The following is a 26,108-nucleotide window of genomic DNA, read 5'->3' on the forward strand; positions in this document are numbered from 1 at the left end:
TGGGAAATTCAAAAAAATCAACTGAAAAACAACTAGAATCATAAGCAGACATAAGTGGACACTAGCTGGACATAAGATAACTAGCCAGACATCAACAGGTTTCCTGAATACTGGAGAAACCCCTATCATAATGACAAAAAATAGAAGTTACCTAGGATTTAATTGAAAAAAAAAAAATTCACAAGACATATAAAGAAAAGGAGGACTTCCCTGGTGGCACAGTGGTTAAGAATCCGCCTGCCAATGCAGGGAACACAGGTTCAAGCCCTGGTCCGGAAGATCCCGCATGCCGCGGAGCAACTAAGCCCCGTGTGCCACAACTACTGAGCCTGCGTGCCACAACTACTGAGCCCACGTGCCACAACTACTGAAGCCGCGCGCCTAGAGCCTGTGCTCTCAACAAGAGAAGGCACCGCGATGAGAAGTCCGCGTGTGGCAATGAAGAGTAGCCCCCGCTCGACGCAACTGGAGAAAGTCCACATGCAGCAACAAAGACCCAACACAGCCAACAATAAATAAATACATAAAAATAAATTTTTTTAAAAAAGGAAAACCTTTCTAAGAGATATAAAAAGGAGACTCAAGCATAAATGGAGAAAGATGTCTCATTTCTGGATGGAAAGGTTGAATGTAAAGATGTAAATGCTTTCCGGGAGGGACGTCGGCCCACGACAAGCTTGCAGTGAGCTCTAAGGAGCCATTGTGGATAGATCGGCACGGATCGGCACGACGCCCAAGTCACCCAGACAGCGTCCCGTGCTGACGCTCAGCCCAGACCAGGTGCTGGGGTTCAGGGGAGGATACCCTCCCACTCAGAAGGGGTGGCGTGACCCGGTGAGGGGGAACCAGGAAAACTGGCCGACTCCTGAGAATTACGAAGGTTGACCAGTAGTGTTAGCCAAGTCCCATTTGGCAAGAGTCAAGCATTCAAAAGTGACACCAGGGGACCTCCCTGGCGGTCTAGTGGTTAAGACTCCACGCTTCCACTGCAGGGGGCATGGGTTCCTAAGGGGAACTAAGACCCCACATGCTACAGTGCAGCCAAAAAGAAAGAAAGAAAAAGAAGAGGTCCAGGGAACCAGGCTCTGATGGGGCTCCACCACTTCTCGTCCACAGCCAGACCCGCTCCACCTGCAGACCCCTCTCGACCCCGTAGAACTCTCCCCCTTCCCTGGGTGCAGATCCCTGCCGTCAGCACTCCCTCGACTCCTAACACCCTCAACAGAGCTGCTGGCTTGAAGTCTCCTGCTACCCCCTAGAGGGTAACATGCCCATCTGAGGGCGCATCTTGGCTCCTTCACTGGGCTGGGAGTATCCTAGGAAGAGGGACAATGGCCAGCTCCGAGCCTTCAACTCCCAGCACAGGCCGACACAAAGCAGCTTATTCATTCAACAAACATACGCTGAGGGCCTACTATGCACAGGCCCTGGGGACCCAACGGAGAGCAAACCATATTGCTTTTTGATTATTTATATATATTTTCCAGGACTATAATTCTCTCTTTAGCTCTATCTAATCTATTTAACCCATTGTTTTGGAGATATATATCTATATCTACACTTCATTTGGTCATTCAAAAATCTATTTGGTTCTCTTTGATAATCACTTGTTGTTTATTTATCTTAAGTTCATACATAACCTTTCTATAATGTATATAGGACCTGAGTATCCGGGGTTCTATAGCATCTAAATCTGTTCTATGTTGTTTCTTCTGATTCTCACTTCTGTGCTGTGCTTCTGATTGTGAGCTCATTGCTTGATATTAGCCTGTGGGAATCTTCATACCTATATTTGGAGACTTTCCTCCAAAGAGGATTTGCCTCTGCTTCTGCCAGGAGCCAGAGGGTGCCACCAGCATGGGACACTTCAGTTCTCCTTGAGGGCCCTGGCTTCGTATAGTTGCCAGAGATGCACCTCCCCCACCCCCACCTGGCCAAGCTCCCAGCTTCATTCTAACTTTTCTTTTGGAGGCAGGAAGTGGGTTTTGGAGATCTTGGAAAACAACAGGGCCTCAAGGAATCATGGTCTCTCTTTGCGGGATATTCTTTTTCTGTAGCAAGAAGGTTCCTCACTGCTCTAAGTCCACCATATGAGAAGAAGGAGAAATTCTCCAATCCAGGGACTTCACTGGCCGTCCGGCAGTTAAGACTCCATGCTTCCACTGCAGGGGGCATGGGTTCGATCCCTGGTCCAGGAACTAAGATCCCACATGCCACATGGTGTGGCCAAAAAATTAAAAATTATAAATAAATAAATAAAAGTGAAACCAGGGACTTCCCTGGCGGTCCAGTGGTTAGGACTCCACGCTTCCACTGCGGGGGGCATGGGTTCGATCCCTGGTCAGGGCACTAGATCCTGCATGCCATACAGCCAAAAAAAAAAAAAAAAGTAAAACCATGAAACACTGAAACTATATGAAGAACTTTCTAAGCATAAAAGGAAGGTCCCTTCCAGGCAGCATGGTCCTGTGGACACCAGGGTATGGCTCAACCAGGAACCCAGAAACAGCTGGCCTGTCCCCCGAGTATGTGAGAGAAAGGATTTCATGGAGCACCGTGGCCGTGGCCATGGTCTTTCAAGGCCACTGGCAACTGGATGGCCAGATCCCCAAATCCTCCCACCACACCCCCTCCCCAGAAGTCGGCATTCGAGAGGCGTCTAGGGAGAGATGTTGGAAGAAGTTTCGCTGGCCACCCCACAGAGAGGAGAGACGCCTTGTTGCCAGCATCACTGGTGAGACTAGATTTCGTTTTCAGGGACACAGAGAGCGTTTGTCAAGCCAGTCAACAGCTCTACAGCATGAAGCCTCACCCAGAAAGGGAAGCCTTTGTCTTATCAGATGGACCCAGGTTAATCAGTCCTGCTATCTAGACACCTCAAATCAAAGCGAGCAAACTCTTTCCTAGAAGGAAAACGTAAGCATGTATTTTGGCAGAGAATAAAATCCTTGCCCAGCCAGAGAGCCTCCACACTTCCAAAGTACTGAATTTTGGCTAATTTCCTCCGAATTGACAACGTCACAGAAAACCCACGTTTCTGCTCAGATATTCTGTCAGATAGATATGAAACAGGAGAGGGGGGTACCAACCAGGATTGAGGGGACAGGCTCTCTTCTCTCCCTGTTCCAATCCTTGGAGGCCAACACTACTGGGAATACGACCAACTAAAGACACTGCTCCTTACTGAGGGTAAACATGCCTCTCGTGGCAAACGCTTATCGGGCCCCTACTCTGCGCGTCACACTTAAGATGTACGTAAAAGCAACAAGGATCTTCTAAACGCTAGTTTACATCACCAATGTATTTCTGAAAAGTAAAGCATATGTAGATTTTTTTAGAGGCTGTCACATAGAGGCTCCACTTTTCACAGAATGTTAAATGAGGACAGTCTTTACATTCTTTAAATGCGTTGGCGGGGGGGCCTTTATTCAAAGACTTAGCAACACCAATTTCTCCTGTCATAAAATAGGGTGGGTTACATTATGGTATAGAACTACGACAGAGCACTTGGACAGCCCCAGGTGGAGGCCCATACACCTCTGACTCCAGCAAGGAAGTGTACGTTTGGTGAGGCAGCAAGGTGCAGAAAAATTGTTTAAGTTTTAATTTTTGTGTTTAAAAAAAGATATGTGTGTGTGTCTAGACACATAGAAAATATCTGGAAGGATTTGGTAGTATGTTGTCCACAGTGGTCACCCTCGGGGCATGACACTAGAGGCAAAGGGGGGATGGTAGAGATAATAGGAGACTCACTTCTTAGTTTGGTCGATTTCTGTTATTATTTAAATGCTTGTAACAGGTATGTTCTATATTTATAATAATAATAATTTTAAAAAACTAATGTAAAAACAAGGCAGTGTGATGGAGTGGAAGGAAATGGCCTAGCTGTCAGATCTGGGGCCTCATCCTAGACTGGCCAAAAAATGATGTGACCCTGAACACACACCCTCCTCCTGCCAAGCGTCGCTTGGCATCTGTGGTGAAGCAGGTGGGACCAGACCCTGTTGAGGTCCCTCCCAGCATCGGGGACTGTGACCCTCCAAGTAAGGTTTCCTGGGGCTGGTCTTCGGGGACCAAGCTTGAGCTCTGGAATTGTGCCTTCCTGCTAAACTGGAAGGAACAAGCCAGGAAATGCTCTTCCCCGGCCCATGGGAGGTGGGGAGGCATCGACCACTCTGATAAGGATCTGTATCCATTATTTACACAGGACGCCATCCCACAGACATTTCAGCTTGAATAATTCAGGGTGTCCAGGAAAGGTTTTCGTGTAAACATCAGACACTCTCCACCCTACGGGATTCCTCCCCTGATCCCTGCGCAGGCCCAACACTGCCCATGGCCACTTGGTCCCCTTCATCGTACCTCAATGGGCTGCCATTTACCCAGGACAAACACATGCAGCATGTTCACATCCGGGTCCTTGTGGAAGATGTTGGGCTTGGCGTGGTGCTGGAAGTGGCGATGGTTCCACCAGTTGGCAGAAGCACCCTGTCGGGGGAGGAATAGGGGGTGAGCAGTGCAGTCCTCGGTGCGCAGGAAGGGGATCCACGACAGGCCCAGCTCAGGACCAGTTCCCAGCAGGTCCAATACTCAGGGCTGACTTCTCCCTTATACACAGGGCCTCGGGCCCCTGAGAGTCAGAATGCAGTCCTGCCAGTGCTGAGTCCAGAGTGCTTCCGTATGGAGCCAGGTCACTCCCCCGCTCCAGGCCTATTTCCCTGATCATAAGACGGTGCTGGGGATGGACAGAGAGGCACGTGCTTCAGCACGTGCGGTGGAGTCTCAGCTCTCTGCCAACACCGGGCGTGAGGCTCCACCTCCCTCATCCTCTGCTGGCCTCCTGTTGGCGTGTGTTGCGCAGAGGGGAACCCTACTGTTTTGGGAACAGTAAGAAGGGGTCCCTACCATATGACCCAGCACTCTGCCCCTACGTGTATACCCAAGAGAAATGAAAACAGAGCCACACAAAGACTTGTACACAAACGTTCCAGCAGCATTATTTAAAATAACCAAAAAGCGGAAACGACCCAAAGGTCCATCAACGGATGAATGGATAAATACAATATGGCAGACCCGTACAATGGAATACGTTTGGCCATGCCACAAAAAAGTGTGACATACTGACACGTGCTACAACGTGGGTGAACCTGGAAAACACGATGCTAAGTGATAGAAGCCAGACACAAAGGATTCCATTGATATGAAATGTCCAGCACAGGGAAACCCACAGACAGAAAGATGAGTGGTTACCTAGCGCTAGGGCTGGGATGAGGGGGTTGGGAGGTGACGGCTAAGTGGTGTGGGGTTTCTTTGGGGGGGATCAAGATGTTCCAAAACTGATTGTGATGGTGGTTGCACACACGTGGTTTGTACACTTTATTTCTGCCTTGCCTCGCAGCATGTGGGATCTCAGTTCCCTGACCGGAGATGGAACCCACGCCCCCTGCAGTGGAAGTGCAGAGTTTTAACCACCGGACTGCCAGGAATTCCCTGGTTTGTACACTTCAAATGCGCAAATTGTATAGCATGTGAATTAAATCAAGAAAGCTTTAAAAACAAAAAACAAAAATGAACACAAGTGATCCCTGCTCTCAGATGGCCAAGAGACAGCCAGACAAGCCGCTGCACTGAGAGGTGACAGCTGAGTCACACCACGCCCAGAAGGCTGGCGGAGCTTCATAAGCAATCACCAACAGAGCTTCCTGGTTCTAACGGTCTAGGGACTTCCCTGGCAGTCCAGCGGTTAGGACTCTGAGCTTTCACTACCAAGGGCCTGGGTTCAATCCCTGGTCAGGGAACTAAGATCCCACAAGCTGTGCGGCACGGCCAATAATAATAATAATAATAAAATTACAATTCTAGCAGACAAGAAGCATCGCATGAGTATTTCTTTCAAGGCCACAAATTTCTGTCTCACCAGCTCCAGCTCTGGGCACATTCTGAAGGCACGTCCCTCTGCAAAGTCACCCAGTGACACAAAGAAGGAAACAAGACTCCTCTGACTCTTCAGCATGAGGACTTCACTGTTGCCGGATCAATCAATGCTTTGGCCAAGGGTCTGGCCATCTATAAAAAGGCCTAACTGCGAAAACAAATATTTTACTTGGAAGACGTTTTGATACAAACATAGTCTCTGGACCCTAACGGACAAGGGCGGGAACAGCTCTGAGCAGCTGTGGCCTTTGCAGTGACCTCAGGCCCCTGTAAGCAGGAGGGCCTCAAAACCCAACAGGGCAAAAAAAAAAGTCAGCGAATGAGAGCTTAGAGGATTAAGAAATCAGATGACACATTGGCCTTTCTAGACAAAAGGAACCAAATTCCTGGGAAGAGCTCAAGGGAGTCCCTGGCACAAAGAAATCAAGGGGCAAGGCGTGTACGCACGATGTTTACAATACACCAACCAAGAGATGTCTGTTGAGTAACTGGAGGAAAGACAGGCTATGAGCACCACGGGGATGAGAGGAGGCAAGGTGGGGCCATCCCCGAACTTGGCATCGGCTGTAACGACAAAACATTTTTCGATGGTGCTATTCTCTGCTGTGATTCTTCTCCATCCTTCTTCACTAGGCTCAACCCTACGTATCCTTCCTGGGCACTGGGAAGCCCCGCCTGCCCTGGAACAGTGACTCAGTGCTGTGCTCTCGGAACATGGTGCCGATGTTGCCTGCCCTGGGGATGAAGTGGGGAGGGAGGCGAGCCCTTGTCGAGCGAGGGAGAGTAGGGCATCACTCCACACTGGGGTGGGCTGACGGAGCTGGAAAAGTTTCGGGAGGCCACTCAGAAGGCCTGCCCTTGGGCAGCAGGCTGGGCAGGAGCAGGCCGGCCAGAGTGAGGGTCCCTTTTCTGACAGAGGGAAGAGCCTAGGTGAAGGCCTTGGGGGAAGGGGAGCGTGGAATGTTCCAGAAGCCAAAAGAAGGCCCCCTCAGTTGGGCCAGCAGTGCTGGGCAGAGCCATAGCAGACCCTGAGGCAAACTCATCAACAATATTTCTAAAAATCTATGCTTTTGCCCATCCCATTTTCAATTGAGAGAACCGCCAAGTTTGACAATTTCTCTCAACCAAGTGACAGTCTTAAATCATTTTTTAAAATTATTTATTTATTTATTTGGCTGCGCTGGGTCTTAGTTGCGGCACGTGGGATCTAGTTCCCTGACCAGGGATCGAAGTCGGGCCCCCTGCGTTGGGAGTGCGGAGTCTTAACCACTGGACCACCAGGAAAGACTCTTAAATAATTAAAAAAAAACTTTTTTTCTTTTTTAAAAAATTAACTAATTTATTTTTTGGCTGCGTTGGGTCTTCGTTGCTGTGTGCGGGCTTTCTCTAGTTGTGGCGAGCGGGGGCTACTCTTCGTTGCGGTACGCAGGCTTCTCATTGCGGTGGCTTCTCTTGTGGAACACAGGCTCTAGGTGCGTGGGCTTCAGTAGTTGCGGCACATGGGCTCAGTAGTTGCGGCACAGGGGCTTAGTAGTTGTGGCTCACGGGCCTAGGTGCTCCGCGGCATGTGGGATCTTCCCGGACCAGGGCTCAAACCCGTGTTCCCTGCACTGGCAGTTGGATTCTTAACCACTGTGCCACTGGGGAAGTCCCTTAAATAATTTTTAATTAACTTAAACTGTAAAATAACAATAAATTCGGTTTCAGTATAAACAATCAATTTAAACTTCATATTAGGATTTTTAATATACCACCTTTCCAATTTTTAAGTAGTTTTCAACTATTTTAATGCTCTGGGAAAAAAAAATCAACCATCAGGATTTCCCTGGTGGCATGGTGGTTGAGAATCTTTCTGCCAATGCAGGGAACACGGGTTCGAGCCCTGGTCCCGGAAGATCCCACGTGCCGCGGAGCAACTGAGCCCGTGTGCCACAACTACTGAGCCTGCGCTCTAGAGTCCCCGAGCCACAACCACTGAGCCCACGTGCCACAACTACTGAAGCTCGCGCGCCTAGAGCCCGTGCTCTGCAACAAGAGAAGCCACCGCAGTGAGAAGCCCGTGCACGGCAACGAAGAGTAGCCCCCGCTCGCCACAACTAGAGAAAGCCCATGCGGAGCAACGAAGACCCAACGCAGCCAAAAATAAATAAATAAATTTATATTTAAAAAAAAAAAATCTACCATCAAAAAGAGAAAAACACGACTACATGCAAACATATATGTAAGGTACAAGTTGTCCTTCGGCTTCAGATCCCAATATGGCTCAACACAGTCCTGAGCTTTATTTGAAATGTGGTATTTTGTTCATTGTGGATTGTTTTGCATTAATTTTGCTTTTTTTTCTTTAAATATTGCATTAAAATGTTACTTATCTCAATTCCTGACTCGTTTTGGTGTCCCCTTAAATTCTGTGCCCCTGGGACACACTTGTGTGCTCACTTGCCTCACCCTAGTTCTGGCCCTGGTGGCCCCAGATAAGGTTGTGAAAAGGCTGTGGGTTCCGAAGATTTCCATCTCCAGATGTAGAGCCTAGATGGCGCCAGGCCTGGTGGTTTGCATTTTATCCTCAGTGCAGTGCCAAACAGAGATTCGACCTCTCAGCACTGTCTCTGTACAAGATCACCCTTGGGAAGAAATGTCCAGCGGAAGTGACATGGGCTGAGGAAAAGGGGGAGCTGGGAGGTGGAGGGCTCACCCGTGGAACCCTACAGCAGCACAGGCTGACAGTAAGAAGCGGGTCCCAACATCTCGAAGCTTGCAGCACCCTGTTCAGTGCCCTCACTGTCTTGAGCTAAGACATCCAAATTGGCAGGGCACCTGAGGACCTCCCTGCAGCCAGCTCCTTTCTGTCCCAACAAAGGGACCAGAGGAACAGCTGGACCGACAAGGCTTGTCTGCAGCCGTGTGGCCACTGGGTGCCAGAGCGATTCCACAAAAGCTGTGATGCTCCTCGCTCTGGGGCACCCCTGCCCAGCCACACCACTGGCCTGGACACAGCACGAAGGACACAGCTCGCAGCGGGCTGGGAAGCCATCCGCAGAACCCAGGTCCCTGACCTCCTGTAGCCTCCCAGCCTGAGTACCCTGTCACCCCAGAGTTTACAAGTCAACGTTCTACATGGAGGCCAGTCTTCCGTCCTGACTGCATCTTCCGTCTGATCCAAGAGCTGTGCCCCAGGGCCCTTCAAGGACCGAGAGACATCAGGCGGGAAAGGCCCTCCCGCCCAGAGTCTGAAAACAGGACACAGTCCATCTTTGTTAAGTGTGTGGGGACAACATGGGTCCGGAGTGAAATGTTACTTTCAGTACCCAGGAGGGTTTTCTCCAACAGAAAAGAATATAAAATGAAACAAAGTGCTCAACTATGTGCAACCTTCACCCCTGAAATTCTGGAAAGAAACCAGGTTCTCAGACAGCTCCAGGCTCAGGTCCAGGCAAACTGTCTGCTGAGGAACTGGTTACTAGTTCAATGGTAGTTCACGCCCAGCCAGATCCGGAGCCGGCAGGCCAGGAGCTGGATGGGGTCAGGTCGCAGGGAGAGACGATTAACCCGGACACGGAGCTCTTCCGAAGCCAGGGTGGAGAAGGATGGGGGTCTTTAGGACACAGCTTTTCTTAGGAAACAGCTGAATGATGTAGAGGCAGGGCTGGGGTGGGGGATGAGATCTGTTTCCAGGTGAGAAGTGGCAAGGACTTACTCCCGAAACCAAGGAGATAACGCCTATCACAGCAGCGCAAGGTCGCTGGCAAGTCGAGCTCGCCTTTTTACAGACTTGCCGAGCTAGAAGGCTACTGCAGGTCTGCCTCCTGATCTGGAGGGTGGTGAGAGAACTACCTTCCCTTCTGAGTTTGAAACAACTCTTGCCCTTTGGCTCAGCTGATCAGTACACTGTTTGATTTCCCTTATCTAAAAAGACTTATATGATGACAATATTCCCTTTTCATGGCCCCATATACTTCCAAAACGTACTGGAGGTGGCTTCTGATAAAGGACTCATCTATAACAGAACGCTTAAAGATAACAGTGTAAATGACAGGTAGTGGGAGGGGAGGATACATACAAGGAGGACGAAGATTAGGGACAGTTGCTGTTTCATGTTTTGCTTTGTGTTTCCTGGCATCCAAGGGGGAAAAAACAGCGAAACACAGTGTATCAGACAGCAAACATTACCTGATGGAGGGAAGCAAACCGATTTATCAAGAGAGACTGTTTCTTCAGATGCAAACCATTCTATATAGAATGAATAAACAACAAAGTCCTACTGTGTAGCACAGGGAACTATATTCAATACCCATAATGGAAAAGAATATGAAAAAGAATGTATATATAAGAATGTATATATACGTATAACTGAATCACTTTGTTGTACAGCAGAAATGAACACAACATTGTAAAACAACTCTACTTCAATAAAGGAATTTTAAAAGAGAGAGAGACTGCTTATCTACCAGCCTCAAACTGAAAGGAATTTATTAGTAAGTCCTTAGGTAAGGAACAAATATAATCAACTAAGAAGCATGGGCTTGTTTTTATGACTAGGACACTGGTTTTGCATGTCTAATGTGGTTAGGAGACAGGGCTTGGAAGTTCAGAGAAGTGGAGGGTTGGCAGGTCCTGCAGGTCAGCCGGGACAGTGACCTGACAGTGGACCTGGTCTGAGTAAAGTGAGATGGTGTTACACCAACCACTAACTGAGAGGACAGATGCCCAGGGCGGCTGACATTTACCTTTAAGTGACCAATCATGAACTTGTGGGCTATGTGGTTCCACGTGGACTTCTTGTAAACAGAGAGGTGGCCGTAATCGTGTTGCAGCCATCCAGCTTGGGCCTGGGGAGAGAGGGCCACGGATGCTTTCCCAGCGTTGGCACCCAGGCACCAGGCCTCTGCCAGCTGGGGGAGTCAGGGGGCGGGGGCTTCGAGTGACAGGTGAGAGTGTCACGCCTCACCTGAGAGGTAGCGAGGACGAAGGCCGTAATGACGGTTGGAATCCAGCCGTTGCCAAAGTAAAAGATGGTGAACCAGGCGATGCTCTCCATGACGATGATGTGGGCCAGGTAGAGAAGGAAGAACAGGTGGCTGCTCTTGAAGAGGTTCATGTCCTCAGCCGTCTTCCTCAGCGCCCGGAAGTCCTCAGTGATCTGGGACTGTTGAGCCAGAGCACCGGGAAGGAGTCAGCCTCCCAGCTGCTCCAGAGGGGACCAGTCGACACACCTAAGCTCCACAGGAGGCCGGCCGCCGTTCACTGCAACAGCTGCCGTCACCGCATACCTGCCTGAGCCCGGCACAGCCCTGGGGCTGTGTGTCTGTCCACAGCCAGTTCAGTGGCAGAGAAAGGACTTAACTCAAAAGCTTGCATTTTACACGGGAGCATTACTCAAAATAGGCAAAAGGTGGAAACAACCCAAATTCCACTGATGGATGAATGACTGAACAAAATGTGGTCTATACATACGGTGGAATATACAGCCTTCCAAAGGAAGAAAATTCTGACACTTGCTACTAATGAACGAACCCTGAAGACATTAAGCTGAGTGAGATTAAGCCAGACACGAAAAGACAAATACTTATGAGTCCTCTTATATGAGGCACCTAGACTAGGCAAACTCATCAATAGAAAGAATAGTGTTTACCAGGGGCTGGGGGGAGGGACAGATGGGTAGTTAATGTTTAATGGGGGCAGAATGTCAGTTTGGGGTGATGAAAGTTCTAGAGATGGGTGGTGGTGACGGCTGCAGAACAACGTGAATGTGCTCGAAGCCACTTAGCTGTGCGCTTAAAATTGGTTAAAATGGGGAATTCCCTGGTAGCCTAGCGCTTAGGATTCCGCACTTTCATTGCGGAGGGCCTGGGTTCAGTCGCTGGCTGGAAAACTCGGATCCCCGCAAGCTGCCCAGTGTGGCCAAAATAATAAAAAAAAAAAGTTAAAATGGTGAATTTTATGTTGTATCTATTTTACAACAATTTTTTAAAATACAAGGTTTATAGCAAATGTTTTCTTTCCTTTTTAAAAAAAAAAACATTATTTATTTATTTATTTGGCTGCACGCGGGATCTAGTTCCCCGACCAGGGATTGAACCCGGGCCCCCTGCATTGGGTGTGTGGAGTCTTAACCACTGCACCACCAGAGAAGTCTCACAACAATATTTTTTTTTTTAAAAAGCTTATTTTTCCACTACCTGACATGCACCAGTTGTTCCGGACACTCTATCAGGCAGGAGAGGGCTGGGTGGGCACTGGGCATGTGGGGTCAGGGACACAGAGGCAGAGTCAAGGGTGGCTCTGGGGACAGGAGGGCATCACTGGGACAAAGAGGGAAGCTAGGAGGCAGGGGCAGGGCAGGAGGGGGAAGAAAGGCCAGATACCAGGGCAGGGGGCTGGGCAGGACAGAAAGACCCTGTGCCCAGCCTGGCACCGCTGAAGCCCCAGAGGTGGAGAGGCTGGGAATGAATTTCTCCAAGGTGAGGGCCAGCCCAGGCTGGCATCAGGAGGGGGGCTCACCAGGGCCATCGGAGGCTCTGAGTCCTCCCTGACCCTAGGTGATGAGCAGTGGCTCCCCCTGGCCTGGCATAATGGCTCCTTTGCCCCACGCCCTGCACTCTCCTTCTTGGGGCGAGACCCCCTCCCCCCACAAACCCTCCCCTTCTTCCTTGTGAGGCCCGACTCACATTCTTGCTGTGGTCCTGGCTGGGCTCCTCAGGGGCCAGCTCGCCAATCAGCAGGGGCTTCATGAACTTGCGCACGAAATCAAGGTTGCGATGGAAGGCCAGGAAGACATCCTGGGGAGCAGGGGACAGGTGGTGAGTGGGAGACCCCGACCTCGGCCAGTGCCTCCACCCCAGGCAAGACGGGGCTCGCCAGCAGAAGCTCTGTCCCACTAGGACATCAGGACACCGAACGGGGCTGCAATCATCCGACCCCAAATGCTCTCTCAGCCTCATTCCGGCAGGTCCCTAAGTGCCCAATTCCAGTGGAGGTGTCACTTCGGGCTCTGCCCTGATGAGGGGCCGCTGAACTCGCCATGGGTGTTTACAAAACCGCAGAGACGTGCGGCCTGCCGCTGGGCGAGTCATGAAAACGCGCCCCTGCAGAGCTACACGGCGCGGGCACCGGGCGGGGCACAGCCGGGAACCCGATTCTCCTCCAGCTGCTCCTGCGGCGTGGGCTGCCCGGTTTCCGGCGAACTGCACCACCCACCACGTGGTGCACACGCCTATCAACAGAAAGAACAAGTCTGGAGCCTACCGCAAGCATGCAAAATGTGCTTAGCTCATGTTAAACCAGAAACAAATGCAGAATTCCGTAAAACGCATTTCTGGAGGGGTGGGGGCAGCATTTTCATACTTTGAAAAGGTATGAAAATAATTGTGTAGATTATGAAAACTTTTTTATGTAGAACTCTAAACTGTTATGTGTTAAGGTGGTGGCATTATGCCTTGTTTTCTCTTAGTTTTTCCAAACTTTCTCTAACATTGCTGTTATTGCTTTTAAAATTTTTTTTAAATTAAGATTGTGCCTTTTAATCTTTTTTTCCAATTATAAAGTAATGTGCATAGTTTTGGCAAATTTAGAAAATGTACAGAAGAATAAAGAGGAAAATAAATACCACCCAGAGAGTGACCACCATTGCTAATATTTCAGGATTTTGTTTTCCAGTTTTTTTCTATACATGCTATGTAAATTAGATAAAACAAATACAGCATCTCCACTAGAGATGTGCTGACCATAGACCGCCCCGCCCCCCACCGCATGGGATACAATATGATGTCGCAGTGATAAACAATGTTCACCTAGCATCACACCAAGCTTCAAGGTGAAACTCACATAATATTGTACGTCAACTATATCTCAATTTTAAAAAGTTTTTTAAAAACAAGTCTTGAGACTTTGCTAGGAGAGAGGAACAAGTTGCATGATACCACGAGAAGCAATCAGAAAAATCAATGTAGTGGGGAAAAAGAAGTGAGGGTGCACGTGTGTGTGTGTGTGTGTGTGTGTGTTGGGGGAGGGGTCCTAGATTAAAAGAGACAGAAAAATATATAACAAAAGGTTATAAAAACTGCAGTGTTTGATTTGAAAGGTTCCCATTGGAGGGCGGGAAACCCAGCAGTTACCCAAGACATTTTGGTATTGAATGAGAGATTTTGGATATGGACAGGATATCTGATCATATTAAAGAATCACTATTGGGACTTCCCTGGTGGCGCAGTGGTTAAGAATCCGCCTGCCAATGCAGGGGACACGGTTCGAGCCCTGGTCCAGGAAGACCCCATATGCCACGCAGCAACTAAGCCCGTGCGCCACAACTACTGAGCCTGTGCTCTAGAGCCCGCGAGCCACAACTGCCGAAGTCCCGCAGTGAGAAGCCCGTACACCGCAACGAAGAGTAGCCCCCGCTCGCCGCAACTGGAGAAAGCCCACGCACAGCAAGGAAGACCCAACGCAGCCAAAAATAAATAAGTAAATAAAATTTCAAAATAAATAAGTTAAAAAAAGAATCACTATTAATTTTCTTAAATGTAACTAAGGTATTGTGATTATGTTAAGAGAATGTCCCTATTCTTAGGAGAAGATGGTGAGGTGGCATAATGATGCAATTTATTTTCATATGATTTGGCGAAAGACAGTGCATATATGCATAAAGAGGAATATAAATGTGGCAAAACGTTGGGATTAGTGAATCTTGGTTGAGGATATACAGGTGTTCGATTCTTTCAACATTTCTGTATGTTTGGAAATTTTCAAAATTTTTTCAAAAAGAGGAAGGAAGTTGCTGACAACTCATGAAAATGTGCTCAGGGCTTCCCTGGTGGCGCAGTGGTTAAGAATCCGCCTGCCAATGCAGGGGACACGGGTTCGAGCCCTGGTCCGGGAAGATCCCACATGCCGCGGAGCAACTAAGCCCGTGGGCCACACCTACTGAGCCTGCGCTCTAGACCCCACGAGCCACAACTACTGAGCCCGCACGCCACAACTACTGAAGTCCACGTGCCTAGAGCCCATGCTCTGCAACAAGAGAAGCCACCGCAATGAGAAGCCCGCGCACCGCAACAAAGAACAGGCCCCGCTCGCCGCAACTAGAGGAAGCCCGTGGGCAGCAACGAAGACCCAAGGCAGCCAAAAATAAAATAAAGTAAATAAATTTATTTTTGAAAATGTGCTCGGCCTCCCCTCCCCCCACCCCACCCGCCTGCCAAAGTATCTCACAATTGCCCTGGCACCAAGCCTTTTGCCTGGTCTTTGTTCTGTTTGTGTCTAGAACAGACTCACAAAGCAACGCTTTGTGCAGAGGAAAACTGGGCCCAGAGTCTCTTAAAAATGTCTGCACCCGCCTCACTGAACAGAAAGGGATGGTAGCAGAGGATCAGAGCAAGTGGATCTTCAGAGGAGGGATGGGCTGCTATCCCAGGGGTCCTGAGCGGGCAGCGAGGAGCCTGTGGTCCACGCTGGGCCAGCTGCCACCCAGCCCCCCAGCCTCCGTCTCCTCTGCAAGGGAGGACCCTCCCAGCTCCAGTGTTCAAAGGCCCTGGGAAAGGGCCTACCAGGAGCTTCCAAAGTCAGGGCTCAGGCATTGGTGGTAGGGCAGTGAGCACAGCTGCCTTCCAAAGTCAGAGCCGTAAAAGGCCCTTTCCTTGGCCCACCTCACAAGACACCACGGCTTTTGAGAAACGAAGGGGGACGTTCTTGGTAAGGCAGTTTCCTGAGGAACGACGGCTGATAATGAATAATGAAACAATCTCTACTCTTCACAGGGAGACAGACAGCCTGCAAGCGCATCACCTCTCCTCTGGCACCCCCTGCCCCCCACCAGGTCCAGGTCCCACCTCCAAGCTTCTGCCTGGGCTGAGGAACCTGGTGGAGCAGACTCCTGTCCTGACTGAGGCCATCCCTGGGTCAGTTCCAGAGAGCTCTTGGGTGGCGTCATCTCCCTGAGGCCAAGGGAGAGGAAGGGTCACGTGCCAGGTGGGGAGCCAGGAAAGTTGTCTCTGTTACCTCCCTGATGCCTCAAAGCCCCACTTTACAGTTGAAAGCACTGGAGCCCAGGAAGCTGACACCCAAGTGGCAGAGTCAGGGTCAAATCCAGGTTCACCCGATCCAGGGACCGCAACCCCACAAGCCTCACGCAGGTTTAGAAAGCCGAGCGCTGTTCAATTATCTCATTATCCATGTTAGATCCAGCAGCTTTCCGAGCAGACCTGGTGGAAACCACGCTTGGACCCACCAAGCTGGTTTCTACACCGGGGCCTCTGGCTCTTCCTTCTGCCTGGAGCCCTGCTCCCTCAGCGTCCCGGGGCTGGCTCGTCCCAACCTACCACCCTATCTGAAAGAGCCACCCTCCAGCCTCACGCTTTCTGGGACATCACCCTGTTTTAACAGTTATCAAAACCACAAGCTCTATTATGTGCTCACTTCTTTATTGCCTGTTTCCCCAACTAGAATATAAGCTCCACTAAAGGGCCAAGCCTGTTTCGTTTGTTGCAATAACCCCAGTGCCAACAACGATGCCTAAGAGAGGCTCACAAGACCCCACAGCTGTGCACCCTCTCAGCCCAGGAAATTTTCCACTCTTCGGTCATTTTGCACAACCCGGCTTGTGCTTCTGCAACATCTTCACCTGCTCAGTGGCTGAGATTACACAGGTCAGCCACTGAGCTATGGGCTTTGTGTACGTAACCCAAGGATCTTTACCAAACTCTGTGAGGCAGGTCCTATTTTAGAGGTGAGAAAGGAGGCTGACGGAGGTGAAACTATTTGCCCACGGGTCACACTCCAGGTCCGCCTAACTCTAGACTTTTCTGCTGTTCATACAAAAGCCTCGATCAAAATGAGCTTCCTTCTCCTGAGAGGTGATCACTTTTTGTGTCTCCCCCTTGCAAGTGTCACAGATGTGCCTCACCAACTTGTAGCGGGTTCCCAAAAGTTAAAGTGTCTGGCTGGCACAAGGCAGGACACGGCCAATCCAAATGTTGACTTTGGAACAAGAACTGGAAGCAGGCTCTATCCTCGTCCGACAGGGAGATTGGAGGCAAAGACATTCCAGGAAGAAGGCCGGGGACACAAGTAAAGGGGAGGGAGTGGCCAATAGTTCCAGCGGGGGCAGATCCACCCCCAGGAGGGTAGGTGTGCCTGTTGGGTGCTGGGGAGGTCAGGCTGAGGATGGAGGGACAGAACACCCAAATTCTCAAATGCAAGACCTTCACCAGTTCCTGCTTCTGCCATCGCCCGGCTCCCATGCCAGCCCCTTCTGCATGAAGACAGCCTCCCTGCCTGGCTCCCAGGCGCTGAACAGAACTCACAGCTCCTCCTGCACTGAGCATCAGGCGTCACGTCTCGTTTCTGGCTGTGTCCACCTTCTCTGCAGAGCAAGGCGAATCTCTAATCCAGCTTCTCACATCTGGGCACACGGCCAGGGACTGCGGAAGCGCAGGAGAAGCAAACTCAGGGCAGACAATGCTGCCGGCAGCAGCCCTGGGAACCAAGACTGTGGAGCACGGGGTTAGGGAGGGAGAAGCAGAGGAGGGACCCTACGTTCTCAGCTGGAAATAGGGATGCTAGCTTCCTTTCCATGGCGGAGAGATGTGGGCAGGATGTCCCCTCCAAGGGAAAGAAGCGATGGGGGGGGTGGGGGGTGGGGGGCGGGGTAGTGCTCTGTGGCCAAAGGACCCTTGGCGAGAGCATCCCTGCTGATGCCATGCACAGGCAGCCTGGGCATGAAGGGATTACAGCAAAGGAAACACACCTCGATAAGATGCCAAAGATACCAGGGATGCTGGGCTCGGTATGGGGTCTTCTGGGGGCTGCAAGGAGTCGACTGCTCCTACCAAGATCTAGCTGAGGGGGTGGGGCTGCCCTCCAGGCACAACCACAGGAGGGATTTCAGGTAAACGCCTTTTACCTTTGGCGAAAAGGAGGTCACCAAGGTTCCTCTGCTTCACCCTTGTTCTTTTCCTGTTTACTGAACCCCCTACTGTGCGTGCTGGGAACATGCACACAAGTGCTCAGGAGGCTAAGGGTTCCAGGGTAACGTCCCCTCACACCTGCAGAGAGAATGATCTCATCTACAGCCAATTTGAGCCTGATAATAACCTTCCCATTTCCTAGACCTGGAAAGTGAAGTTCAGGGTTAAGTGCCTTGCCTAGAATTCCTAAAGCTGGGACTCGAACCCAGGTCCTCTGCCTCTCAATACCTCGACCCTCCTGCCCTAAGGAGGCCAGAGGTTCATTCCATTTTCAACAGTAAAACTCCATTGCATTTCCCAAGAACGGCATCGGAGCAAGTTCAAAGATGGAATGAATCCTGATCTCTTCTCGCCCTCCCTGGGTTCCAAGGGGCGACTGACGCAGACAGGGCAAAAAAAGTCACCGAGACGAGGGGGGCAGAGGTGGGGAAGCTGGTGCCTAGAGGCAGAGGGTCCAGATTCAAGTCCCAGTTTGAAAGGAGAGAAGCAAATCCAGCAAATGCACTCACTATCTGGGAGTTATTCATCTTTGTGCCCAGGGCCAGCTCGGAACCACAGAGACACTGGAATAAATGTGTGATGAGTCTTTGTTAGAGATGAAAAGTTCTGGGGAACTTTTATAACTCTGTATATAACTGAATCGCTTTGCTATACACTTGAAACTAACACAACATTGTAAATTAACTATACTTCAATTGAAAAACAGAAAAAAAAGTTCTGCCCTGAAAGAGGAGAGACACCCCTGGGACCCAGGCGAGGGCTCCCTTTGCCCACAGCAAGGCAAAGACCAGGGAAGTGCTGGAGGAACAGAGGGGAAGAAACCCAAGGTGTAAATAGGAAGGAAGGAGGAGAGGAGGAGGGAAGGGAAGGGGGGCTGGGAGGTCTCTGTGTTGGTAGATCCTGAGTTGAGGTCTGACTGCTGCGAAGACAGCAAGGTGTTTAAACCCAAGGGAGCTACTCCCTACAGGGCTGATCGCAGTACTAAATGAGGTGATCCGTACAATGTGCTTTGTGAGCTGTAAAAATTTAGTTTCATTTTTTATTCTTGCAGAGAGAAGGACCACATGACGATTGGCCTTACCCCTCACTAAGCCACCCTTCTGGGGAGGAGGCCGTCCTGACTTCTGAGGTCTTCTCTTCTTCAGTAACAGGAAAATCCCCTATGGAGGCCCCAGGTTATCGGGCTTCCTTGACTGTCAGCCTCTGGTGAGGATACCACTGCATCAGGATTGGCTCGTAAAAGTGCATTCAAGTGCTCCCTGGAATCTAACCTCTATCTGCAGATCAGTCCTTCCCACACTTCACAGGACCATAAATACTCACTCCCCCAGATCTGAAGAAGTCCATGCCCCGAGGGCAAAACCACCTGCTCAACAGCCCAAAAATAAAGAGACAGAGTCTCTCCATGCCTAGCCTGTTCCTGCCCCTCTCAAGTCCCCTGCCCAGAGACCCCACACTTCCTGTGGCCTTTTTCCAACCTGGTCCCAGAAAATAGAGAAAGAGGGAGAGGGAGAGAGAGAGAGAAAATATCCAGTTGCTCCGTCCACCATTATTCAACTAGATTAGTGCATTTCATGCCCCCAAAGTTTTATCTCGGAAGGCAGTAAGCTCTGGGCATAGGGATTGTCTTTATATCTTGCTACACCAAATAGAGCTGGCCTGGATTTAAAAAATTTTCCTCCAAATTCCTCTTTGTTTACTTTACATTCTAGCTGTTACATAATCCTCACTCTTACCGCTCACTTATCTGATAATGTAATACAGAAGAACCTTTTGCATTCTATTACAAGTTAATCACTAAAGGGATGTTGTCTATAAGCTTAAATTATACATAGTGGCCTATCTCTGGGAACCCTGCTTCTCAGGTAATGAACATTAAGCTACAATACCTTTGTTGAGCTCACAGGAAACATCCTGACCAGGCCCACCTATGACTACTGGGAGGAAGAAATGAACACATACATCCCCTCCAGAGGCTGACGGGAACCAGGAAATGTTTGATTTGACACCCTCCCCTTTTAGTATAATAGGAGCCTGAATTCTAAGTCAGGCAAGACGGTTCCTTGGGCACGAGCCCACCATCTTCCCAGTTTGCTGGCTTTCCAAATAAAGTCGTTATTCCTTTGCCCCAGCAACTCGTCTCTCGATTATTGGCCTGTCGTGCGATGAGCCATATGAGGTTAGACTTGGTAACAGTCAAACTCCATTGCATTTATCTAGTGCTTAGTTTAGGAAATGCCTTGCCGCAAAAGAGAATATATTTATTTAACACTACGGAATAAACAGACCAATCCACTGGATTTGACTTTTCCTTCTAGGAAACATTTCGGTGAAGGCTCAACCAGGACAGGAACCTTCAGAATTCACCTATGAAAGATCTCAAACCAGGTCTTTACTTGGGAATCACTCTTACCCCACCTCCTCACAGGGCTGTGGGAAGGTCCCAGTGAGATAATATACTGATGGTGCTTGAAAATCTTATACCCACCTAAGTTACAATCGGTATCCCAGCCCCAAGGGCTCAAGGCGAGTTCACAAGCAGGTAAAACGGGATCGGACCCAAAGCTGTAGGCGCTATTGCTGACCCTCTGCTCGCCAGAGCAGCGAGCCAAGCCACAGCTTACACTATAGCTGCCTGCTCTGCCCCCCAGCACTTGACTCTGTCTGTCCCAATTAGATAGAAGAGGTAGGGAGATCTAGAGTTCCACCAACTGACGGCCCCATACAGCTTGCCCAGCAAAAGCCCAAACAGGTCAGCGTGCCAGACCTCCAGGTGGAATGAGCTATGTCAAGCTGATCTCTCCCTAGTCACCCTTCCCAAATTCTCCATGCCACCAGACCTGCTCTGCTTCCAGCTCACTGCCACCAAGAGTGGCCCCTTCCTTCCCTCCCGGCCTCTGTTCTTCGAGTCCATGGGGTGGGGATGGGGGGAGCAGATCCAGCTGCACCCGAAGAATAAGCAAGGATTTGGGGCTGGGGGGCGTGGTGGGGTGCTGTGTCATCGCAGAGCTGCAGGTTTGGTGCGCAAAGGTGAGGGTAAGATGGACAGCCCCGGCTCCAGGAAGATCCCAGAGTCCCACTACCTTTCCGAGGGCAAGATGAGGGAGGGCACTCCTGGCCGGATTTGGGAACAGAGGACCACTGAGTTGAAGTCCCAGAGTAACCTCGAATGCAGCTGGACCTGTTGCCAAGCTAGCCTAGTGCTGCTAAATCGTCCCGTCTCAAGGCCCCTCTCCACCTGGGCTTTGCAAACTCCAGCCCTTTTTCTTTCCACCAATTCCCACCCGGGGCCCCCAAGAAGGCCGGCCCTTGCCGGGGTGGGGGGGGGCGGGGGTCCTGGTAGTCTCTGAGAGCGTGGGAACAGGAGCTACCAGGGGGTGTCTCCGCGGCAGCCATTGCGGACCTTCTGAGACTGGAATTCCAGCAGGAGCGAGCCCTGGCCGGGGACGAGCTTTCCTTCCCCGCCCCCTAGTCTGGCTGGCGAGTGGGGGACGCGCGCGGAGTCCCACACCTGGCTCCTCTCCCGCTCCTCTCCGCGGGGCCCAGGGGCGGCCATCTTCCACGCTGGGGGCGTCAAGGCTCCAGGGCCCCGGCGCCCTCTCTGGGGAGTCCCAGGCTCCGGCTGAACTCTGAGGAAGGAACGGACGCAAGGATCCCAGTGCGCGCGGTAGATCCTGCATGGTTCTCCACCGCTCGAATATGCCTCTTGGGCTCCAAAATCCGACCCCCACAGCACGTTGGCCCAGCTGTCCCAGAGGACGAGGATTCGGGGCGGGGGATGAGCGCAGTAGACTCTTTCCTTCCCTCCAGGACGCCCCAAGCTCCACTCAGCGCTGGAGGTCTTGTTTGGCGCCCTGGGACCCATGACTCCTGATTCCCTCCTGCAGCAGAGAAAGGTGGCGGGAGAGGCCCCAGACCCTTACCGTAGCATCTTCCCCTGCGTAGTGCCCGATGACCCGGTGGCCCCCCGGGTGCCGGTGTGACCATTCGGTGATGTTGTAGACCTTGCGGTCGATGACGAGCCACTGGTCCGTGCGCAGGTTGTGCTTCTGAATCTCCTCCCAGCGGAAGGCAGGCATCGGCGCCTCGCGCTCGGTGGCCCCCTCGCCCTGGTTCCCCCCCTTCCCCATGCTGCCTGCCGACAGGGTTGCCCCGCGCACTGCGGTGTGTGCGGCCCGGGGCCTCCTCGCTTTCGGCTTTTGTCTTCTCCTACTCCTCCCCCCACCGCGCCCCCTCCCCCAGCCGCCTCGCCTTCGCTCCGGAGTATCCTTGCCTTCCCTCCAGGCTTCCCAGTGCCCCCAAGCGGTCCCCTCCTTCCGCCCCTCCCTCCGCCCGCCGGCCCGCAGTGGACTTTTGCCTCCTGTAAAAACTCCTCGGTAGCTCAGGGCCTCGAAGCCTCCTCTTCCCGCCCCGCTGGCTCCCCCCGTCCGGGGCTTCGCATCCTCCCGCGTTCCCCTCCGCCTGGGTTTCCACAGTGATCAGCAGAGCGCCTGCACCAATCCGGGCGCGTCGCCCCGCCTGCCATTGGCCCAGGAGGATCTTTCGAAGGCCAGCGGGCTGGAACAGCGGTCCCCGGCTCCCCCGCCTGCCCCCCCACGCGGAGTCGAGAGGGGCCTGGAGGTCGGTTACGTGTCCGAACTCCTCCCTCCCCCGCTCGAGCTGGGGGGTTGGAGGGGGGGACCCAAGGATATCCCAGGGTAGCTTGGCGGGCGAGCTGGGGCGGCGGCTGAGTTCCGCGCTTTCCGGGCGCTTGCGCGCACACCCACGGCCCGCGCTCCCGGGTTTGCACCTGATGCCGGCACGTAGAGGACCCAGCCGCTCCGCGCGCTCTGCGGTGGGGACCGGCCCAGGGCCCGGCTGGCGGGCAAGCAGGCGGCGCCGAGCCGCCGGGCTGGCGAGTTCCACTCTGGGACTGGCCTGGTTAGGTGACGCCCTCCCCTAACCCGCTGGAATCCGGACTCCAGTATATCCACATTGTCCGTGCTATCCACATTGGCGCCCTTCTGCAGCCTCCCTGGGGGAAGAAGCCGGCCTCCGGCTGGCCCAAGGCCTGTAATCAGTGGATCTTAGAAAAGAATTGTGGAACCTCTGATGGACTTCCCTGTGTTAGGCGCCATGGTGGAGGGAAGCGGGGGTGGGGGTGGGGGGGGCATGGGAGTGGGGACTCCAGGACTTGGTTCTTTCCCTGAACTCAGGAATCTCACAGCCGATTTGGGAGAGGTACCATGGAAACAATACAGGACCTCATAGGATTAATTGTTCAGTGATGTTATAAATAACAAGAAATAAAAATGGGGGTATCAAAAGTGTTGTGGTCCGTGCGCGGGCTGGAAGAAGAATTTCGAGACACGAAGTATTTTAGAAAAGAGTGAGTTTATTGAGAACAAAGAGCAGAGTTAGGGGCGCTGCAAATACCGCGGGCGACTTCCTGATAGACCGGGGCGAGCCGACCCCCTTTGTGGGCTAGTAGCCAACTTTTATAGCCTCAAGACAAAGAAAATTCCTGCTGGCAGGATGGCATTAGGTGATTGGTCAGGATGCTACAAGGTTACTACATGGCGATTATTTTTGCCTAATATGGAATGGGGGAGGGGGGCTGTCTGGTTTAGATTAGGAGCGCGCATGGCAACAGTTGCTATGGGGGCTCCGTTAATTCCTGAGTTTTTGTCCTGTGTCCTCGATGTAGGGTGTCCTTGAGGTTGGGCTCCACACTTCCCAGGGAGGAAGAATGGCATGGAAGCCTCACTGGTTGCACGGGACAAAACGCAAATTGGCTCAGAAAAAAGGAGGAGTTTGTTGTCTCGCTAAACTCAAGGAGGGACTTCCCTGGTGGCGCAGTGGTTAAGAATCCACCTGCCAATGCAGGGGACACGGGTTCGAGCCTTGGTCCGGGAGGATCCCATATGTGGCGGAGCAACTAAGCCCGTGCAGCACAACTACCGAGCCTGCACTCTACAGCCCACGAGCCACAACTATCGAGCCCACTTGCCCCAACTACTGAAGCCTGCGTGCCTAGAGCCCATGCTCCGCAACAGGAGAAGACACCACGATGAGAAGACCGCGCACCGCAACAAAGAGTAGCGCCCACTCGCCACAACTAGAGAAAGCCTGCTCACAGCTACGAAGACCCGACGCAGCCAAAAATATAAATAAATAAATAAATTTATTTTAAAAAAATCAATAAGTTCAAGGAAAGGTGGGACAATCTGAACACAGGAAGGTGGGGATGGAGGGGCTCAGGAACCAGCAGATGCAGGAACTTGAAGGCTGCCAGGTCTCTCCCTCCTCTGTTCCTCCTTGATGTCACCTCTTTCTCTCTCCTTGCAAACGAGGGTCTGGTGGAGAGACAGCTGAAAACTACTGAGTCTTAGGTCTTACGGCTGGCTGCGTTGGAAGGTAGGCCTACTAATCTCTCGAGGTATAAACTCAGACACAGAAGGAAGAACTCTGACTGGCACGCCCTTCTTGGATCAGGTACCCACGCCTGGATGAGTCAACTATGGCCTGGAGATTAATCTCAAAGAGTCCACATGCTGGAGTGGGGAAAGTGTCAAGGTGTGAGCGCAGCTTGGAGAAGAATTTCCAGACATAAAGCAGAACGTAAAGAAGATAGAATTTATTAGAGGAAAGGGTCGCTGCCAGAACAGTGGCCCGAATTCATAGTAGTCTGGGAGAGTCGAGCCCGCACATGTGTTATTGATCAGTGTTTATAGCCAGAAAACAAAGGAATGGTCCAAGGTGAAAATTTCATTTACTGATTGATCGAGGCACGCCTACCTTCCTTCTGTACAGTGGGAGTAGGACAGGGCATATGCCTTTCCTTCCTTATTTGGGACAGGTCCCATTGCCCAGGTGGGCATCACCCAGGTGGGCGCAGGGATTTCAAAACCATCTCAACATGGTGGGGAGGGCGATTAAGAGTCCAGTAACTTTTTCAGGCAGGGTCATCCTTTGTCCTTGAAGCACCATTGTGCTTGGAGCACCACACTCCCCCTTCTCTTTATGTGTAGGGCCAATTCCTTGGCCTTATTGAATACCCTACTCATATCTACCTAACTGCCTAATTCCCTCTCAGGCATTCAGGAAGCCCTTTTGGGAGGAGAAGGGGCGATGAACTCTCTCTGGCCGCTTCCTGCTGAGTGAGGGCGTCGTGGGGCCCTGGGATCCCTCGCCTGCTCTCTGTCAGGGTGCATCTAGGGAGGAGTGTGGGCCCCATGGAAAGAGATGTTGGCTTGTTCAAGGGTACGAGTGTTGACTGTCCAGTATTCTTTTTTTCTTTTTAATAAATTTATTTATTTATTTTTGGCTGCATTGAGTCTTCATTGCTGTGTGCGGGCTTCTCATTGTGGTGGCTTCTCTTGTCGCAGAGCACGGGCTCTAGGCACGCGGGCTTCAGTAGGTGTGGCACATGGGCCCAGTAGTTGTGGCTCGCGGGCTGTAGAGCGCAGGCTCAGTAGTTGTGGTGCACAGGCTTAGTTGCTCCATGGCATGTGGGATCTTCCCGGACCAGGGATTGAACACGAGTCCCCTGCATTGGCAGGCAGATTCTTAACCACTGGGCCACCAGCAAAGCCCTGTCTGGTATTCTTGTTGTATCACCATTTGGAGGTTTATTTGTTGCATTCTGGAAGAGACAAACTTAACAAGAAGGTTAAAAATACATGGCCCAAAGATTGGGCTGGACCTTGCCCGGACGGTTGACCAAAAAGAGCAATCCTCCTTTAATGTTGCACAAGTCCCTCCCTGATAAGCCTTTAGGAGGTCCAGAGCTCTTTTATTTTGTAAAAGTACTCCTGCAGAGAAATTATTTGTCTTGTAGCATGTTAATTTGAGCTGCGAGGTTGGCAGTCTGTTGTGTAAGTTCAAGAGAGAGCTGTAGGGATGAAAATAGGGTTTAAGAGTCCGGCTAAGCCTGTTCCCATCCCCGTTAGGAGGATCGAGGAAGAGCGAGTGGGACCAGAGAAGGAGGTCGGGGCCGAATAAGTAGCCGCTGTGTCACTTCGAAAGGTTATAGTAGCCCCTGCCCCATCCAGGGTTACCTGGGGCTCCTCCGGTCTTCTGGGGAACATAGGGGCCTGTAGACTGAGACTTGGGCACCTTCAGTCATCCGCATCCAGGAGCCCCAGATCTTGAGCGTAATCCCGTTGTCACTCCTGGTAGTCAACTACCACCAACAGGGGCCATTGGCCTTGACCTCAGCCAGGGGGCTGGGAC

The 26,108-nt window shown here is 51.5% G+C and overlaps 1 protein-coding gene across 4 annotated transcripts in view; it reads right to left on the minus strand.

Annotated features, from left to right (window-relative positions):
* Positions 1-26,108, minus strand: part of FADS2 (fatty acid desaturase 2) — a 65,214-nt gene that overhangs the window by 12,935 nt on the left and 26,171 nt on the right. The window contains exons 1-6 of one of the 4 annotated variants that reach the window (XM_060303097.1): positions 21,818-21,948; positions 21,406-21,523; positions 12,603-12,713; positions 10,883-11,080; positions 10,662-10,763; positions 4,363-4,488 (exon numbers count right to left, since the gene is read on the minus strand). In XM_060303097.1, the coding sequence (XP_060159080.1) occupies positions 4,363-4,488; positions 10,662-10,763; positions 10,883-11,080; positions 12,603-12,713; positions 21,406-21,523; positions 21,818-21,825 (663 nt within the window). In that variant the 5' untranslated portion in view covers positions 21,826-21,948. Of the gene's footprint in view, positions 1-4,362; positions 4,489-10,661; positions 10,764-10,882; positions 11,081-12,602; positions 12,714-17,231; positions 17,379-21,405; positions 21,524-21,817; positions 22,379-26,108 lie in introns of those variants that run through there. The other 3 variants (XM_030833958.2, XM_060303098.1, XM_030833957.2) reach the window with 3 other exon arrangements.

This window comes from Globicephala melas, chromosome 8 (assembly GCF_963455315.2).
Source record: "Globicephala melas chromosome 8, mGloMel1.2, whole genome shotgun sequence".
Lineage (NCBI taxonomy): Eukaryota > Metazoa > Chordata > Mammalia > Artiodactyla > Delphinidae > Globicephala > Globicephala melas.